The sequence below is a fragment of the Pangasianodon hypophthalmus genome, chromosome 25 (genome assembly GCF_027358585.1).
Source record: "Pangasianodon hypophthalmus isolate fPanHyp1 chromosome 25, fPanHyp1.pri, whole genome shotgun sequence".
In the NCBI taxonomy this organism is placed as follows: Eukaryota; Metazoa; Chordata; class Actinopteri; order Siluriformes; family Pangasiidae; genus Pangasianodon; species Pangasianodon hypophthalmus.
The window spans coordinates 7,797,130-7,818,407 of NC_069734.1; the positions used below are offsets into that span (position 1 = coordinate 7,797,130).

At 36.4% G+C, this 21,278-nt stretch overlaps 1 protein-coding gene across 1 annotated transcript; it reads right to left on the minus strand.

Annotated features, from left to right (window-relative positions):
* Nucleotides 1–670: 670 nt before the first annotated feature.
* Nucleotides 671–5,331, minus strand: muc15 (mucin 15, cell surface associated). Its single transcript, XM_026937475.3, has 4 exons — nucleotides 5,127–5,331; nucleotides 3,169–3,937; nucleotides 2,066–2,239; nucleotides 671–1,347 (listed from the first exon to the last, which is right to left on the minus strand). The coding sequence occupies exons 1-4, from the start codon at nucleotides 5,130–5,132 to the stop codon at nucleotides 1,226–1,228; spliced, it is 1,071 nt and encodes a 356-aa protein (XP_026793276.3). The 5' UTR covers nucleotides 5,133–5,331; the 3' UTR covers nucleotides 671–1,225.
* Between the last annotated feature and the right edge of the window lie 15,947 nt (nucleotides 5,332–21,278).

The following is a 21,278-nucleotide window of genomic DNA, read 5'->3' on the forward strand; positions in this document are numbered from 1 at the left end:
AAGCACACAATTGTCTAGAATATCTCTTCACTGAAGCTAAGAAACCCTGTCCTCAACCCCACTGATCGCTTTTAGGATGAATTAGAACACCAACTGCACCCCAGGCCTACTCAGTGCCCCGACAACACCAGTGCTCTCGTGGCTGAACGGGCAAATCCCCACAAGCCACGCTCCAAAATCTAGTGAAAAGCCTTCACAGGAGAGTGGAGGTTATTATAACATCAAAGGGGACTAAATCTGGAAAGAGAAATTCAAAAAGCACATACAGGTGTGATGGTCAGGTGACCACAAACCTTTGGCCATATAATGTATAAATCAAAAGGATATAGTAATGTGCTGGCACTTTGTGCTTAGAAATACTAGTTCTGCTAGTAATCTGCTTTATTGTTAATTTAGTTTGAAATGAATAAATTACTCAAATTAACTCCAATCACTCAAATCAAGGTGTAAAGTCTACAGTATAGATTCTCTTGAGGGTTTAGCTAAGATTTATTAAAAAGTCATTACAATGCCATTAAAATAACTAGCCTACATTACTAGCTACATGAAAATATTATCAGGCGTAACTTCGAAATAATTTGAGTATATGACAGTTCACCTACGTACATATTGACAAAAACATCCCATGAGCTGCAAATTCGGAGACTATAGGAACGGTAAGGAAAGCAATAAGATTCTTTGTTGTTGTTGTTGTTGTTTATTATAGAAATCTTCCTGTTAGACTTTTGAGGTGATTGTTAGAAAATTGTAATGTATATACAGCTATTTAATCATTTAATCTAAACATTATTAATATGTATATATTAATTATTATAACAATATTCCATATAGCATATTATACAACCTATAGTGATATAAGAAGGGGTATTTCATAATAGTTTATTATCAATTTCAACCATTTTAATAATTATTACATGGGTTACTTTATGATATAAGCAGACACAAGGCTGCACATCATTCCTATATAGAAACTAAAACATCTAAAGTATAAAAGCTACATTCATTACTCTGTTCTTTCCAGCACTTTACCTGACATCTGTCTAAAAGAAAAAAAAAAACAAAAACACCTTATACGCTTTGGATCTTAGCTCATCTATAGATAAAGTTCTTTTGGCAATTTGCTTCTCTTTGTCTTGATCAGGATCCTTTACATACATCAGCAGAATACAGAATAAATGAAGTTTGAGTTTATGATATCAGTCTGTTTGGCATGGAACATTTTTTTTTAATTAGTCTGTCCTCGTGGAAAGTTAGTCATTTGGATGTTGTCGCTTTGCAGTCCAGGATTGTAGTATGCAAATCCATCAAATTTCAAATCCAGAGGCTCATTGTTGTCCAATCGGAGAACTGTAAATAGAAGAAATGAACAAATTAAGGCAAGTAATCATACAGAAATATTGGTTATCATCACTGCAGCAAGGTGTGATCTGAATCAGATAGGGGATATATAAAGCTTAGTGCAAATGTTTGCGCAGTAAAGACAAAGTAAAGAGGACAAAGTAATTAAGCAACAATATATTTAGTGTGTTTGGTTTGACAGATGTTCCTTCATGATTATAAATCACAAAAAAGGTCAAATAGTTTTTGTTAAGAAATTACCAGTTTAAAAACCCAATTAGACGTTTGCATTTCAGTTTCTGAATGTGATATTCTGTAATATTATTCTCTAATCCCACAAATTCTTCCAGCCAGACTGGATAATCTTTGTCTGGAAAGAGAGTCATGACAAAATTTATTTTCAAAGATATTTTCCTGTTGGTTTTGCGTTATAGTTTGGATTGTTGTCTTGTTGAAAGGCACAGTTAGATCTCATTTTTAGGTTCTTGGAGTACAGTTTATTTCTGATAAATTGTAAATTAGAGTTACATTTTCCTTTCTTTTCATTCACATACCATGAGGGGATGCAAAGACTTTTGCACTAGATTGTAAAGTATGAACTGTGATTGCTATGTTGGTTCCTGTATAGGTGTTAATGCTGTTTAATTAAAGCTACCATCCTGTAGTTTAATAGTTATTGTTTCAATGTTTCAAAGATCAGTGAGGATGATATATAGTTGGCTGTTACCTGGTTCAGGTGGCATGTCCTCCACCAGTTTCCTGTGTGAGAAAGCTCTGTAGTTCCTTCGTTTCACAATAATATAGACCACCAGGGCAACAAGTGCCACTCCAACGCCGATACCCAGAATGGCTCCCCATGCCTGACTTTTGGTTTGTTGCTGTTGAATATCTGAAGCCAGACCTGCAAAATAATTATACATGTTTAGATTACGCCAACAACTAATTGCTGATCACAAGACCAAATGTTGATAAAGATATTAAATAGATCTTGTGTTATTCTGATTATAAATGAAGCAATGTTACATGTTTTCTAAAAGTTGGCCTTTGCAGTAATTTGTCAATATCTTCATAGTTATCTACCCAGGTTTAGGGCATTGCTGGTTTTGGAAAACACCTTGCTGCTTTCTTTGAGTGGATATAATAAAGTTAGCTCAGTGGTTAGGTATTCATAGACCAGTGTGCTCCTGATCTGGGGGCACAACCCTTCCCAGGACTTGATGAGAGAACACAGCACTCATTGTGCTTTAAGGTTAGGTGTCAGTAACCAGAGAGCTCGGCCCGGCACAAGAGACAAACCAGCCCTGAAACCGAAGCCTACGCATTGAGCCGGTGGGAGTTGTATAACTGAAATAAGACACTGAAAATGTGGGACAGCTTGAGGGGGAAAATGAGGAGATGTGTTGTTTGACTATGGATGCACTTTTTCTTCTTAAAAAAACAATATCAGTGTCACAGAAAGAATAAAGCATCCTATTTCCAGGTTGCTATTGAAACTTTTTTGTTCGTTGTTGATCTCATTTCCAATTAAGATGGAACCATTTCTGTATTCAGAGCAAAAAAAAAAAAATCAAAACTAGAACGAGTTCATTACAGTGTATGAGTATACAGTAGGATGTCCCCTGAGGGATCAAATGTGAAAAAAGTGTTAGATGTTAGTTTTCCAGGACCAGATTGCATGCACTTATTTCATATTCACCAGCTTTTAAAAGACACACACACACCGCCCTGTCAAGTAATGCTTGGAACTTAGAGAAAGTGAAATTAATGTATCAGAATATAAGAACAAAACATTTTTCAGCTCTTAGTTAATCATGTGGGTTTCATTTTTACCTCTATCCACATTTCCTCTGACATCAAGAGATCCCCCAGTTGCATTCATTTTTGTGGTGGACGCAGTGCTAGATTCATTAAACAGTACAACACTGGTGTGCATGGTAGTCGTTGTAAAGACAGTGGTATTTGCTGAATTTTCACTAGGAGATTTTGTGTCATTTGCATCTTGTGGTGGACTTGTAGTCGTAATGTTCCCACTCACTGTTGATGTTGAATTCTGAGTGTTAAAAGCAGGAGTAGAAGTAGTACTAGTAGTTGTATTAGTAGTAGTAGTTGTAGTAGTAGTGGTAGAATTTCCAGGACTTGGAGTTGTGGTGTCGGTCTCTGTGAGGTTTACATGGTTGCCGTTGGTGGTCGAAGGTCCCAGGTATGGGTTCAGTGTGACCAGATCGCTTGTGTTATTTTCCTGGATCGAGATTGCATTGGCTTTTGTTGTGTTACTGCTGTCGCTGAGTGTAGTCTGAGGTGATGCGGTCATATTCATGTTATCATTATATTGTTCTGTTACTGCTCTGACAGTCTCATTGCCAGCTTGATATTCATCATCCCCACTAAATGTCATGGAGCCTGAAGAAATCCCGAGTTCCTCTTCAGGTGAGATTACACCTTTTCCTCTTTTCCATTCATCAGGTATCCCACTGACTGGTGAAGGAGTTAATTCTCCATTCCCTAGATTAGAGCTTTGAGTGGACACCAGCTGGAGACTCTGGAGTGTCAGCAGCAAAGCAAAGGCAAAGCCTAAAGACATCTTACTTGTGTGCTTTCCCTGATTAAAGAAACAAAACAGTATAAAGAAGGAACATTATTGGTTTGCTTTTGCTAAGATCAAATGTTTTAATCAACATGTATAATCAACACAATCAGCATTTTCCTTCTTTTTCCATGTAACATCATTGTTTAATATTAAAAATATTTTTTCAGTAAATAGGTAAAAAAAAATTCAGTGTTGGGCATAACAACATTGTGATGCAAGAGAAGGTATTTGGCTTAAAAGCCTGCTGCATGTCCTGAGTCATCTCAGGAGGAAATGAAATCAACAAAAAAGACAATTATAATAAAAGCCTCTATGTTTCAAAATCAAAATTACACACATCAACTTACTTCAATAACACACCCAAGATTAGCTTCTGCTAATCTCGTGAGGCCTCTTAAGGAAATTCAGAAGTGAATCTATGCACCATTTCTGATCACCTGATTCCCCAGTGCACAATATACAGATACAATATAGAGGTACACAGGTAGCTACGAATTTCCAGTATGACTAGTATTGCAATTTGAACTGGATGAAAGGAACAGACAAGAGCACAGGTCACCAAACTGGTTATCGGCTCAGTTATAGTTTGGTTTCTTACAATAATCAGACGGCCATGTTGTGAAACACCCAGTGGACAACCACTACATAACCAGCACAGTTATGTAAATATATACTTAATATATAACATTCCCTTAAAACTTTAAGGAATTTGATACACATAAACAGTAAATTTAAGATTTAGGTTTTGGGTTTGTAATTTGTTTCATACTTAAAAAGGTTAAATGAAAATAATAGATTTTTTTCCCTGTAAATAGAAAGGGAAGTATTCAGGGAAGGCTACGGAAGGGTAAAATTGTACTTGTTTGAATATATGGAAATCTGCGTGATGTGACCTTCGTTAAACCATTGTTATCTGAGTTACATTGACAACATAATACACTCTAGCTTTTTCAACCCTTCTCACAACAATAATAGACATAGCAACAAACAACACACAAAGCTATTTAACATACAGTATTTTAAACCTTTTTACATCAGTATATCAAATAAATCAACACTTGTATCATTTCTGAGAGATGAACTCTGTTAATTTTGGAAATATCTATCACCTACTTAGCATTTTCTTTATATTGTACTATTTCTTTATTTGTATTATCCTTTAAAGTCAAAATCCTAGTTACAAAAAAGAATGTTGTCCTACCTGCATTTGTCACTTAGCAAAGGTGAGGCAACTAAAGAAAACCGTTTGGATAGGATGAAGATGAATTGAAACAGGCAGTCGGCTTTCTGTCTCACCTGAGGTTAACCAGGTACTGACTTTACTTGAACTAGCACCTGCTGGCCACACCTCTGTATCAACCCTACCTCACGCAACACGTCACGCTAATGCACAGAGAGGCATGTGAGCAGTCCAGAGCTCTATTTTTTTTAGAGGTCGTGCATACGTCTTTCCTCCATTTACAGACGTGTTCTACTGGAAGAACATGTTTCAGAGATATTTTGTCAAAACCTCCAACACATAATTTCCCTGTGGGTGGGAGCACCTGCTGAACAGGTCTCTAAAGCATTGCAGCCATGCCCTGTCTCCATGGCAGCAACCGGACCAGGAGGATCCTCTTTCCTCCTGCCTCTATCTATTCAGTATATCTGATAAGAACAGTCAGAGGGTTATTTTTACATAGCTGATGCTGGCATGAGTCATAAGATTATTGTTACTATTGTACTTGAGGGTAGGGCAGTGAGGAACCAAGCCCAGATGAAACGTCCATTCTAACCACACAGTAAACAGAAGCAATGAAAAGAGAGTGAGAGACTTTTCTAGAGTATGAACCTGTGTGTGCGTGCGCATGTTTGTTGTGCATGTCTAGAGTAAGAGGAATGTATTTATCTCTTTTTATCTCACTGTGATGAAAGGAAAATAACTGGTCTATCTGAGAACAAATGCTGTTCTACATAAAATGTTGGTATAGCATTATTTAGCCACATATAAATAAGTCAATGAAATTATCTCACAAAGATAATAATACAAGACGTGTGTATGTGTACATGTTACTTATACGTTATATAAAATATATATATATGTATGTATGTATGTATATGTGTGTGTGAGTGTGTGTATATATATATATATATATATATATATATATATATATATATATATATATATATATATATATATATATATATATATAATTTCTGTAATGTTACACTATTATGATGTTCAGTGTGTATAATAGAACTAATACTACCATTATATAAAATCTGTGTAGCATCATATAAACTCTGTATGTATATAAATATTTAATTGTGAATATCAGTGATTAAGACAATCTGCATTTTATTTTTTTTTGGTTAAAATTCTTATGTCTGATGTGAATGTGATAACTGGGGATTAATTAGCAGAGAAAAGCATTAAAACATGACAATGAATTAAACAAATGCTTGTAGTTCTCTGTGAGTTCAAACAGCAGAGGGCACAGTTTACTAATGACAGTTTGTTTATAGAGGGTAAGCAGACATTAATGATCTAATCTTATGGTCAGAGTTGAATAAAGGGTCTTGTGTAAGACTTTCAAACTAATAAAATGGATAACATTACTGTGTTTAAAGAGTTTATGCTGCACATCAACCATTTAATGCAGTAATAATTGCCTTGTGTAATATTTTAATTTATAAAATTTATATTTATATGATACATTTATCCAGAGGGGAGAAGGATTTAGATGGATGGATAGATGGATAGATGGATAAATAAATAAATAAATGGAAAAAAATATTGAATTGTTTTTCCTCAGTTCATTACATGCAATTGCTTGGTTTTTTTTTTTGTTTATTCAGCCATCTCAAATACGGAAACACTCTCAAATAAAAAACATAGGACTAGCATAGGAAAAACACTGATACATATCAAGTCAATATACAGTTATTTCTAAATAAAGGCATATCATAAAAAGATATTTTAAAAGAAATTTTACAATATTCATATTTCTTCTGTAAATGTCACACTTTTATAATGTTGCATACATTTAACATGTACACATCCATTATATAGAAACATAGTATATATTAAATATTATTAGCAGAAATAATAATCAGCTGGGCCTTGTAAGGATAATACAAAATGTCCACCAATACAATAGTACAATGTGAACCAATAAAAATCTTAGGCAACAGAGACTATATTACTATGGCTGCTTTCAGTTGGATATATTCTTTTGAAAGGCCAAGAAACGTCATTTTCTTCACATTCATGACCTTTAAAGGCAGCACTGGCTACTTTACCCAAATCATTAAAGGCAGTACACAAATCTTTCTTTCCAACACTTTATAAAAGCATTATGAAACTTTTTTCCAGAAGGATTCTGTCATATAAAAAATTAATCAAATTAAATTAATTAAATTAATCATCATTAAATTGATTTGCAAACTGCTTCCTGGAAATATAAATCTGAAAATATACGTGGATCTGATGATTAAACTACAGAACAGCTTTCCATAAAACGGCAGCTGTGCTGCAAAGTTTTGATTACTCAGAAAACACCCAAAGCAATTATATAGAGTTGAGTTATATACTGAGGCTGAATGAACTACCAGTTGCCAGTGGCTGTGCATGACAACATCTTTTAGGAAAAGGTTAGATAATTAGTTGAGGTGAGTTCTCTGTTTCAGCCAAAAGAGTTGTTTTTAAGGAACTCACTCAGAGGCCCGACGTAATATAAATCCACAGGGGATCTGAGATCTATACTGAATTAAAGAGCTGTGACAGAAAATGGAAGTGAGGCAAAATACTGAAGCAATGCAAACCATAAAATCGAATGATTCCGTGTACTTGACTGAATTAAAGTTGACGGAACTATGTAACTGAACAATTACAGAATATAAGCACGAGTCCCAGTGCCATGAGTTTTCATGAAAGAGGAATTAACCTTTATATTCCAAATCTTTCATCAAAAAAGTATATCCAGAATGTTGTTTCATTCCACACTGACCCATGAAGACTCGTATTATTTTGCCCTTGTGTTTTTAATTTTCTTCTTCTTCAGTCATAAACAATTCATCACATGTGCACACAATGTTCCAAGTCTGATTCCTGTTTTTCATAAATCAAGCAGTGGTTTATTCAGTCCTTGGCTTCATATCAGGGTGTATGTTGGTGTCAGAGTGGAGATCTGGCTCGAAAGAACTCTGTATTAAAACGGTAATTTGTGACTCTGGATTTTATCAAAACTGGTTGGATATGTGCTAGGAATAATTTAATAACTGATTAAATAATTATGATGTAAACAATGTGCTTCTGAATCTGTTCACTGTTGCAAGACAATAAAATGCATTCTTAATGTGCGTGCCATTATTGATTTATTTGCAGAAGAGAACCAATTTATTATTCAGAAGTGAATTACTTTTTTTGGAAGATCCTCGAGTGGTCTGGAATGTAAAAGGAATGTTCAATGTGATCCACCATCTGCAATGTTAATCCCTTTTACATTTAGACACTGATAAATGTTACCAGGAAAGGCATATCACATTTGGTAAAATGCTCAACCAGGAGTTACAAACAGCAACTTCTTATTACACATTCCACTTTACTCAACGAAACAATATTCACCAAGTAAATCATCACGATCATAGTGCTGCCTCCAGGAACGGAAAGCTACACTGTGTTCTCTAACCACATGACTCTCTATGGAGACAGAATAAAATTAGTTTAAGACGTCATTTTTACAAGCATAACAATACTTTTATTGCAAAATGTATTAAACCATCGAGGGTGTGACATAATGGTCCAAAGATGTTCAGCTAAAATGAAAATCATTCAGGCAAACTTGCACAACATGTTTTTATGGAGAGTAGACATTAGATGATCCACAGTCTGCTAGTCATGCAGCTCTCCTGGCTGTCCATCAAGACTGAAGTCTGCAAGAGCAGAAAGACTTTCCTCATTTCCCAGCACGCTGTCTCTCTCCTTATATTTTTTTAAACACAGCAGCTGGTTTTCCATTTATCCCCATATTACATAAAGGCTGGAAAAATGTGGGAGTAGAGAGAAGCACTCCAGTCAAGCATCATTTGCGAGGAGAGATCAGTCTACAATTTTGGATCCTGACATCAACCTCAAAAAAATAATATCTCATTCTGCTGGTGCCCGGATTTCCTCTGTCAGGAACTATTACATGACTGGTTTTGTCTACTGTATAAAATATTGCAATGTAGCAGTGTAAAGCTTCTGATTTGGCGTAAAGGTAGCAAGCCCGTTGGTGTCATCACACTCTTTTTATTTAATTTAATTAAACTTAAAATTAAATAACAAAGAAAAAAGGAAAGATAAAGACAATGTAGAACACCCAACAAACTTAAAAGGCCATTCAAAAACAACTAAATACATTTCTCGTACACAAATATGCCTAGTATAGATATATATTTAAATCCTTAGTTTATAAATTGAAGTGAAGTGAAGTGAAGTGAAGTGTGGCCAAGTATGGTGACCCATACTAGGAATTTGTGCTCTGCATTTAACCCATCCAATTGCTGTTAACTTGTAAAATAAGAAATAAACGACAATCCTAGTTTTGTAAGTGTTCATTAGATTTGCATGCATTAAAAACTGATTCAAAAACTGTTCCAATGCAGACCAAGCACAGACCCCAGCTCTCCTACTGAGGGAAAATGACTCCCTATGCTACATATGCACATTTAAACCTACAAAGAAAGAGAAGTGAGATAGAAGACATTGGGAAAAGCACTTCCAGATTCTGAAAAAGATTTCCAGATTTAGCCAAAGATGGACAAAGTAAAGGAGTGAAAAGTAAAGTGAGATTTCAGCATCTTAATGCACTAATGCATGCAGCCAAGAATGATGGAGGAGGAAAAGGACATTTGGAGGAGTTGCTTTAGTTGAGGATTCTGCAGTGAAAAACTTGATGATCTAATTCCCTATCCATGAAAACACCCTGTCTTTCAGATCAGAAACTGCATCAGCTGAAATAATTCTTCAGTAATTCTAGCAGTTTATTCTGAACTGAGAACCAACCTGACCTGAGACATGCTTCTGAGAAACCTCACATATTACTTACACACACATACACTTTACAAATGGCTGATCTGACAGATGGCGTTATTTATTTTTTATCCATATCCTTATTTGTCTTAGTGACTCATCTATCTCATGCTGCTAATGCAGACACTACAGCAGACTTGCAACAGTGGTTTAATAATGAGGAAAATCTAGCCAGAACAGCAATATTCAGTTTTTTTTTTTACACTTTGGATGTGTATAAGAAGCTTTGTGATTGGTAATAGGGTGGTTGACAATTGGTACAAGAACTTAATTTGACGTATGATCTGTAAAACCCTCCAAGTAATTATTCATTTGCTTGCAGCAAATTTAATTTCATCAAGGATTTCCTCATTTCATGCTCAATAAATAAAAGGCGTTTCTCTGTTGCTTAGGTTTTTGTTTGGAGGCATGACTCCCCCACCCCCAGTTCAGTGTCTGTCAGTATCCAGCAAGTGGCTCAGTTCATCTCTGTCCACTGTGAAAAGTCGTTACACATTCTTGCAGCTTTTCAGAACTTGCCTGGGCGTGCTCTGCTCTCTGAAGTGCTCCAATAATAATGTGGAGAGACCAACACATGCTAAATAAAGGCTAGCTTACTGTTCTTTTCCAGTACCGAGGCTTTAAACAAATGGTTCAATCTATTTTGGGAACACAACACACTCTTGTTAGCTGAAGCCCAGATCATGTCATGGAGCTCATATCAAGGCCTGAAGGAGTTTCCAGAGACAGATGGACAGGAACAACCAGAGGGCTTAAGTGGCTTTTTCAGCACCATATTTTCAGTATTAGAATATTATCCATCAGGATTAATGGTATGATATACACATCTGGGTTGGGTCTGACTCACGGGAGTAGATTGTGATTGATGCGTACTTTGGTCACAGCACGGTAAGTCGAGATTTCTCTGACTAACAGACCTGTTTACCAAATTTCAGTTAAACGATTTCCAGATGTGACTGTGCATCATGCAGTGATGCATTATTGGTCATCAGGAAAGGACACGTAGACTTATTAGCAATAATGAATTCCCTGTAATCTCATTTTGAGGTACACAGCCAGCCTTGTTTCCAAGCTATTAACTTCATCTGTCTGAAAAAAACAGCAATCATATAAGGACTTTTAAAACTTCTGTCTTTTGCTGTGTTCTGTCACTTCTTCTATGATGAACATTTTAATTTTGAAGCAAATTTTAACACTGTCTCTAGGCTTTTGGTGCCTGTATAGTCCTATAAAATCTAAACAGTATGTGTGTAGTATAGTGTATGTATAGTCCTACAAAGACTGACATCTGAATCTCTGAAAATTTGTCCTCTTTTTAATAGTAATGTCTCCACAGGACAGTGACGATATCATGGCGTGTTGTGGTGTGTGTATAGCAGGCACTGTGCTTGGCACAATGAGGGCATTATGGACTACAGATGATGGAGACAGCTCTAGTCCCACGGCAGTACTGCTGGCAGACGCCTGGAGGTTTGAACTCCACCGCAGGCTGAGCATGCTCCAACCATTAGCACACTAGTATGGGCACACAACTCTTAACACTTACTGCATATGGAAGGTATGCAAAGTCCTCCTCCTTCCCTGGCTAAAAAGAAGAAGCCCACTAAACCACTGACTCAAGACGTTCTCAACAGCTCCATTGTTTGAATGTATTTCACACCTGTGGGTTTTTAACACACACAAATGCATGCACATACATAAACACACACAAATTCACGCACATACAGAAATATTATCCTTTCAGTACAGTATTTGATTCAGTGATTGATCATTTGGGTACTTGACTGCTAAATCAAAGCAAAATATTAATCATAGGACACATTTGCTGATTTGTTCTAGTTTCTAGCAGCATAATTAGCATCCAGCATTTTGTATTAGATAGCATCTGTCTGTATTATTAAATAAAAAGCAAGAAAAGGTAGCTAAGAGTTTTGGCAGACACTGCCCTTCAATCACCAGAGATAAAGACATATTCTAGAGTCCACCTCTATTGTAGCAACTGTAATTAAACATACGATAGGCTTTTGGTTGCGGCTATGTTGACCTGTAATGAGTTACTGCAGTTTTGGTCACTGTCATTTATTTTGATTCAAGATTTGTGCTATCATTTCACCTGGGCATATTGATTCAGTTTCCTTTAAAGATAAAATCTTTCAAAGTGTCTCATTTATGTTTTTAAATAGCATCTGATGCCTGTTAATAAATGAGACCTACACTGTCATGTGATTTCAGGCTTGATGTCTAATTGTATCACACCTTGGGGTTGGGTGAATTATGATGAATCATAATGAATAAAGCAGCCATTTTTGAATATACACATTCATACATACAACCACATATAAAATTAAATATTGCCTTTAGAAGAAGCTGGAACTATACATTTATAATAAAGGAATTATGCATTACATTGTTGACAGTCTGGGAAAAACTTGTCAGATGTCATTTCATCTAAATTCTGGACACCAGCCAAACTGATGTGGAAATGTTTTTATTTAGGTTAGTTTCTAATTTTGACTTGGCTGTCTGCCTGCAAAGATCATTCTTGGAAATGAGCCAGGGTGAACAGATGATGGTGAAGCTCATGTTTCAATGCTGCAAGTGACTTCAGGTGACCTAAGGTGATGAGTCAGCGACTGATGTGGATGATGCTGATAATCAGAGTGAGAACTCATTTACCACTGTAAACTTTTAATTTACCATGGTAAACTTGTAAAATGTTTCCATAAGTAGATTAGGTTATATACTCTACATAGAGGTAGAATTGGAATTGGGATGGACTCTTGAAATGCAATTTTCACCATTTGCACTTTTGTGGGTAATCCAGATTTACTCCAGAAAAACCTGCCATTTTCAGAACTATATATAGTAGAAAATGTCAAAATTTGACCATGTGAAGGGTTTTCCTAGGCCACCACATATACCACTTATACTGTATGTGCTCCTTAGGGTAATTTTATACGCCAGCATTGCAAATCAGATATGCCACTGCAATACTTTCAAACCACCTCCAATGTTGACATAATTTCTGGGTTTCTCTTTATGTCCTGCCTTTTTCAGTGGCAGATTGAGATGTCTGATTGGAACCAGAGCAACACAAAGTTTGACACATGGTCTTGGCTGACCTCACTACAGGAAACACAGTTAACACACCATGCACATAGTTACTCCTTGAATTTTAACACCATTTACCATTCACAATCCATCTCTGAAATCTCTAAAAAGAGCCTTTAATGTCATCAAATTTCTATCACAAATCTAGAACCATGATTGCTCAAGTCATTAGAATCATCCTCATGACTCATCTAAACATAACGTATGTACAACACCGTTTAAGGTGTTTCAAATGCTTCTGATGTCATTAGAAGACTCTGACGTTATTATTAAGGTGTCTTAATCTGGTTGTTTGTTGCTGTTACTGTCACATACCAGATCTTCCCAGATTCACATCACCGGAGCAGGCCTAAAGGCACATGTTCCTTGTTTCTTGTAAATGTTGAACCAAAACAGTATCACGGATGCCAATCAGATATCAGAATATCTCATGATATATTGCTCTGCTCAAACACACCTGATTAAATTCACCAAGTAAGTACTAGATTTAAGTGTGTCTTTCACCAGACTGTGTTCCAGCCCTGTCATTTCCACCAAGTCCTGTATCATTGCCCCAGTAAAGACACACTAGTATCCACAAACTGGTCTTAGTTTAGTCAGGTTTTTTGTAGTCGTAGGTTCTTTGTTTCATATTTTCTGTACATAGTATCTTACAGTCCAGCTCTGGTTTACTGATGGCTTTCTTTTATACAAAACAAAACAAAACAAAACTTGTCTGAATGACCTGCCTTTGAAATCCATTCATTCATTATATGATTATTGTAAACTGTACAAAAGCGGGAGTGTCATAAATATTCAAGCAATCTCTAAGCTCTGTGCACATAATGGGTAAATGTTACAGTTTAAATTTTAGGGTGTATTTCACATGCAGGTCACACAGAAATACAGCATAATAATTAAAATATTTTAGATATATATAAATAGTCATGGTGGATCTGGAGCCTAGCAACACTGGGCACAAAGTGAGAGAATTCATCCTAGATGGGACACCAGTCAATCACAGGGCACTATTCTCACACACATTCACACTTTTTTCCACTTATTCACTCTGAGGGGCAATTTAGCATAGCCACTCCACCTACCTACATATTTTTGGACAGTGGGAGGAAACCGGAGAACCCAGAAAAAAAAAAAACAATGTGAATATGGGGAGAACATGCAAAACTCTGCACAAACAGTAGTAGTGACCCGAGCTCAGGATAGAACCGTACTTGCTGCGCTACCACGCCACCCACAGTGATCAAAAGTTGTTGATAATCATACTCTCAGAAAAGTATAAACTTAAGGAGTAATCTTTCACCATATTCATTGCCTCACTGATAGTTCTTCACTTCACTCCTTCACATGTCTGTGTATATTTGTTTTAGTTAACATTTGGTTTAGATTTAAAATATATCTGTGAAGTTATTCAACCAGGATGTTTCCTAGTGTTTTCTAAGGAAATCATCACTTCAGTGCCTAACTCCTGAGAATGACCTAACTAGGCTTCAACTTAATTGCAGCAGTTCCCCAGTTATTTTCTTTGCCATGAATTGGAGCCTCCAATTCTACACCGGAAAGTTTTGGATGAGGTCTTCTCGGGTCATTGATCCTCTGAGTTGTTGCAATCTTCTTCCAGTTAATCTGTCTGATTCTCTCAGACATTACAAGGTCTGGCAAAAGTGAGTGAGAGAGCTAGGAGCTTTTCACTGGGGCGAACATGCAGTAGCATAGGTGGAAGACTCATGCACATGATACATGCACAAGATAAAAGCTAGGCAAAAGCAAAAAGGATTTGCAAATGTACAGTATTGTACAATGGTTGCACAGGCATGGTGTGTCTCTCTATTTACCCATCTCTTACGCATGCATTTGTTGTATAGCTGGTTTTGGAGTTTCTTCCCTGAAAGAGCCACATACACATACAAACATAGTAATGCAATAAAACAGAAATAAACAGTGTTTCAGTGGTTGTGTGGAAAATCTCATTTGACGTTATTCAGATGGTTCATATAATCCTAGCACTGCTAAACTCAGACATGGTATTCACAAAGGAATAACCATTAGAGTTCATGATCAGGGAGACTTACTGCAGTCTAAAGTCAACATTTGGAAATTACATTAAAGGTCAGCATTTTGCTGATTTGGCCTCATTTTGCCCGAAATACCTCCCCGGAACAACATATGAAATATCTTTCACACATGTGAACACACCGCAACGTTGGAAACAGATACCATCAAAACGGGTCGTACCATAAATCTCACTGACAGCGCTTGCTGCTGGTTTGTTGTTATGGTGAGATCATTGCTGTAGCAACATTATTTATGCTTGGCATAAAATTCCAGCCATAATTTACATAAGAAAAGGAATTTGACAGGCTCTGAATTTTCCTGTACAGCTCTGTTGTAATAAAAGAACAAGCTGAAGCTGTTTTTTGGCTAGATTTACTCTTTGGTTTGTTTCTAATGAAGCATCCTGTTTACAAATTTACTGATTAATTGTGAAACGGGATGAATAAATGTTAATAGAATTGTAGTCTGCTATTGTTGAAATATTAACTAGAAGTAAACTTTCCCTAGCGGAAAAGGTATGTGAAGCAGGCTGTGCTTGTATAACAAATTGTTCTTCAATTAATTTTTTTCTCTCTTCCACATTTCACAATGACAGATGGGGAACAAAGAGGCCCCTCATATCCTCATGGATGGAAACTAGCACCCTGCCAGAGAGATCACAGTTTGCCCTCGCTTCTGGGTGCCTGCTGGTTGATTCTTATCTGTTAGTCTTTTTTTCTTCACTTCTTTTTTTGCCTGTCTTTTCTTTTTGACATATTCTAACATTCTTAATAGACAGAATTAGGAGTCTGCAGCCTTTGCATTTATGTGACAAATAATTATTGCAATACAAAATCTTGATAGAAATCTTTTTTTTTTTCAGGGTCCTTTCTCTGTCCTTATTACAGACGAAAGGCTTGATTCAAAAGATTTGCTGCCATGTGCGAGCAACACAACAGAAATGGTACAGCAGTATCAAACCATCCATCAACATACATCTATACAGAGGAAAATGGTCAAAAAAAGTAAATGTTGTGGAATGTGGAAAAGTTGTGGGTGGTAGTATATAGTGAATGTTTCAGAAACCCTGCTGGAATTGTCAACATTGTCTGTGAACTGTTCCCCAAGCCACACCCTGTCATCCTGACAATATTATAATTCTTTTATATTATCGTGCAATTATATATATATATATATATATATATATATATATATATATATATATATGTAGATGTACACACACACACAAACACACACAATTTAGTAGCCAGACATTGTGCCATTGTCAGGATGTGGCTTCTCAATAGCTCCATGACACTGTTGAATGAAATAGAAAGTACATTGCAATTACTTACATAGTTTTTTTCCTCAGATTTTTATATCCCATTTCAGTCCATGACACAACAAATCCTATTTTTTGCCATACCACTGTTGATATATTACTGGTTTAAAATCACAAACAAGACAAATGTTCTGTTCTTTTAATATACGAAACTTTACTGCCTTTTGTTCAGCTAAGAGCTAAAAAAAAGTGCCTAAAGATGCTAAAGTTTAATACACAACTCAAATTCTTTCTTAAAAAAATCGAAAGGAAAATCAAGCATAACTAGAACATCATGATAGTGACAGTACTCAGACGCTCAAAGGTCAACTGCAGTGACTTCAAATGATGAATTCAAATGATCTACTGAATGTTTGTGATACTCAGTTGAAAGACTGAGAACTATCCTAGCATGGTTCATGTGATTGCAGCTGAATTGAATTTACTAAAAGTGCATAACATACCAAAAGCGAATAAGTAAACCCATCACTCCAGCTCTAGAAAGTGCTGTTAAGAGTCTAGAGAGTGCTGTTGAGTCTACTTCTTTCCATGTTCCAACACAACAGATTCAAATCAGGTGTGCTGAATCAGATTCAAATAATTATCAAGTCTTTCTTAGGAAGAACAATTCTGCATCACTTTAGGACATCAGGACTCTGAATCAGGATAACTGGAATAAATGATTTTTAGTTACTACGACAATTTTACACCATGTGTTTTGTTAAAGAGGCAATTGATTATTCCTACAAAAAAGAAAGATTAATGTTTAAAAAAGAAAGCCTGCATCCAAAAAAGATTTTGCGGTGCCAAGATTTCAAAACAAAGATGTGCACATGAGGCACGCACAAGGAAACATGGGTTTCATTTGAGCTTTGGCCCCTGACAAGGAAAATTCAGGAGACTCAACAATAAAAATGTGAGAAAACATCAAGAATTCCTGCTCACATCCTCAGGTCCATTGAATTTTTTAAAAACTAGGCTCAGCTGTAGCTGTAACTGTCAGCTAAATTGATTACGTTGAACAGAGTTAATGCAACGTGTCACATTCAAGGTTCTTTTAATTCCAAATGTCCATCCTATTTCAGAGTCGATCACTTGTCTCTTAGAAAAGTGGGATCTTTAGGGGTTCATTGGATAATTTAGGGTTCTTGGCTGCCTTAAAGGTTTTACTTGGAACCTTATTGTTCACTTTGTTTTTTTTTTAATCATTTATGATAGAGAAACACTCAATATAGAACCTTTAGGATTGCCGTCAGAATGACAAACCAAAGAACCCTTAAGGGTTCTGTATTTTCTAAGAGTGTCCATGCTCAAAATGATTTCACTGCAGCATTTTAAAATAACTATCATTCATGAGCCACATTTAACATTTAATAGCTGTAAAACGTTTTCCATAAGTGGTCCAAAGAAGAATGGTTCCGAATAATAAATCTATTTGGATTAAACCCAAAAGTCATGTGACAGTTCAACAAAATTTGAAAGGAAGTACTGTATGTACATGTAGCTCTGTATAATATCTTTACTTGCAAAATTACAGGAAGCACATTTGCAAAAGGAAAATTAACCAAGCTGTAAATATTTGCGTGTATCCATAAATAGATAAGTATGTACTGTAAGTAATTGTGGTTCTATGAACACCAGCTGCGAGGGTTAGTGAGAACTACCTGTATGATTAAGGTGGATGAGGGACCTACAAGTAGGGTGTCACTTAGTGACTCAAAATGTTCAGGAATGGACCTGGTGTATTTGTATAGTGTTGCAGTGTCTTTAACCCCATACTTATGCTGGAATTCACTTATGGTATCTTATTCTCCCCTCCAGCCATTTTCAGCATCCTTGAACACTTAATTTTTCCATGCAATTCAGCAGGGTAGATAGAGAGAACTGATGGATGGGTGGCTCTGCTCTATAGCAGCTGGTTTGCCAACAAACTGCAAAAAGCTCAGTTTTAAAACCTAGGCAGCTTAGTTAATCCTCATTAAAAAAAACTTTAATGTGTATAGGAAAATTTTTAATAGAAGTAAAAATCTGATTGAACTGTTTACTAAAAAGGTTTATTTATTGCAAATGCATTTGACTCATGGATGATCAAAGGCTGTTTTTTAATAATACTTACAGCTTGTTAATACACTCAACTGCACTTTCAAGTTATTTCCTGGAAATGGAGACTGTTTTTGGAGGATCATCAGTTTGTCAAATTTTTTTATGTTTTTAAAAGCAAGAATAGGTAAAATCTCTATTCAACTCTCCCAGAATCCACAAGTAAAAATTCTACAAAATATCAGTCACTTTCAGTAACTGCTTTATCCTGGGCAAGGTCATGATGGATCCAAAGCCCATCACTGGGCACAAGGCAAGAGAATTCACCCCAGAAAGATGCCAGTCCATTTTAGCTCTACAAAATATAACACTAATATTATGCAAACAGAGACTATTTAAAGTCTGGATGTCCAACCACTGTCTCCTGCCAACTGCATTTTATGTGCTTTTATTTTTTTCTCTTATGCTTCCATAAATTACGTAATGTCACTGTTGATTGTTTCCTTTCTTTCCCCAGTTCTGTATACACAATTAAGCCATCATGGGCTAATGAATGTCAAAAGGAATAGCACTGTAGTGCAACCGCTGTTTCATAAGCCACATGTGTTGGCCATTATGGTTTAACGATGGTGGCTTTCTTCTAGCAGAGACATGACTACAGTCTCTGATCTCATCAATACGGTATCAGCACTGCAAGATGTTAAGAAATATCACTCCAGGGAGAGCTGCACGCTAGGAAGCAGTTGGTCTAGAGGACGACTAGAGTCAGTGTTCTTTTATGCTTTCAGCCTCTTTCTCTCTACTATTTTGCAAATATGTCAGACTTGATGTTTTGACAGTCAGGAGGTCCCTTCAGGACTGTAATCATGTCTGTCATGTTTGTCCTGAGGAATTACCTCTGTGATTAGCTCTGTGTTCCTCTGAAGTACAAATGAGGTCTGATATATTGCATGAACTCAAACTTAGACAAAATAACACCTGTGACCCAGTGCTGTGCTCTTTACAAGCTTTCAAAGGTTATCCTGTTGGGTGTTGGCTTCAGGATGGGATTAGTTCTTTGGTTGATTGAGAAATTAAGTCCTTCCTAAAAGGCAAAATGCAAACACCTAAAGCTACCAGCATATGATCATTGATGATCATGATCATGATCATATGACCAGCATATGACGATTTGCTAAAATATTCTGATTACATCAGATATGAATTGAAGTTTTATAATAACTGCAGATTTTTATGTGGCCCTTTCCATGAACAGATAACATACATATTATAGCCCTGAAAAATCAGATTTCACAGGCTTTATAGATTAAAAGCATGACCTTAAATATTAATAGACAAAACAATTTGTTCTGTCTTGTTCTGGACTTCATATCTAGCTTTTTTCCCTTTTGTAAAACTACAAAGTCCTAGTAGCAGAACAACAATATTTCATCTCACAAAAGCCATAATTCAATTGGATTTTTTAAAAAATATTATGAGGTCCATGTCTTTTGGAGTCTGTGTGTATGTGCTAGGGATGTATATGTGCAATGTCTGACTGAATAAATTTGGCTTCAATATGTTTCCATATGAGAAAAAAAGTTTTGAAGACCGACAAATCGAAAGCCAATCCAGGGGCTGGCAGTGAAGCACTCAACCACAAGTCCACTGGAAAAATCTCATGAGCAGTTGAGTATGAGTATGAACTGCTCCAGGATCTCTAGGCTCTCTCTGGAGGTCACTCCTGTATTCCCTCCTCTTTCATTACACTGTATGCCCTTGTGAGCACTGAGACGAGAGCACACCCACGCACGTTAAACAGAAACACTACAGATACTTTCTGAGATGTTTCATCACATTAGATGTGACTGCTGAGTAAGCTTTGACTAAAAGCCACATAATCTAATAGCAGTATGCTTTGCTCTCTGTAGCAGTAGAGCACACCAATGCAACTGCCTTACTCAGTTTAAGAGTGCTCTTAAGAGCATAAATATCTCCACTAGCTCCTGCTTTATCATTGCGCACTTAATAACTGGGTCGTAACAATAAACTTCAACATAATTACGATGCCGTCAGACATTGGCTCAATATTTTTATTAATCCTATGGCTGATATCTATTTTCCAGTTGATGTCATTTACTTGAAGCACTATGCTATGTAAATATAAATGTCTGGATTTAGTCCCACAGTCATATTGTGGCTTCTGGTATTGTGTCATGAGGGCGTTTAATTGCAGGATAAGTAAAACCAGGTTTATATGAGTGGGCAGCTGAGCTGCTATCTAGACGCTTGCTCTGAGGTTAGCGCTGGCCTGTATGTAGGGAACATATGTGTGATAAAGTGAAAAAGGCTGCTTTGGGACTAAAGCATTCATTTGCTCTCTTGTTCCATCATTATAGCCCAAACTTCAAGAGATCTGTAGATCCTCCTGGATTTAATAATGGTGTGTGTCTGATTTCTGTGCATGGGAATATCCATTGGCTGTTCAGTCTAAATGAAAGTTCAACTGTTACTAGAACACCAGATGCTACAGTAGCGTTCTGTATTGCCTGGTGTTGTAATCTAGTCCATATCTGGTTTTTCAGCCACAAGAAAAAGGTCTGTTCAGAGGGCGTGACTTTGTAGAGATATACAAAATGCACTGGTTTCGCATATTTTTGTTTGTTCTTGCATTTCCTTATCTAAGTTCCAGTTCTGGCTCGTCCATAGGGGCAGCTGGGGAAGAGCCTCACCATATATATCAGTCATTCAACAAATGTTAATGCTTCCCCACATAGCTTCCATAGAGTTATTATTACACCTAGTGGTCAAAATGG

Bases quoted from the DNA above. Each gene is read 5' to 3' on its own strand.
- muc15 (XM_026937475.3), bottom strand. The intron at 2,240-3,168 runs GTAAAAATGAAA...ATTATTTTGCAG, and splicing joins CAGAGGAAATGTGGATAGAG to GTCTGGCTTCAGATATTCAA. The intron at 1,348-2,065 runs GTAACAGCCAAC...TTCTATTTACAG, and splicing joins GGACATGCCACCTGAACCAG to TTCTCCGATTGGACAACAAT.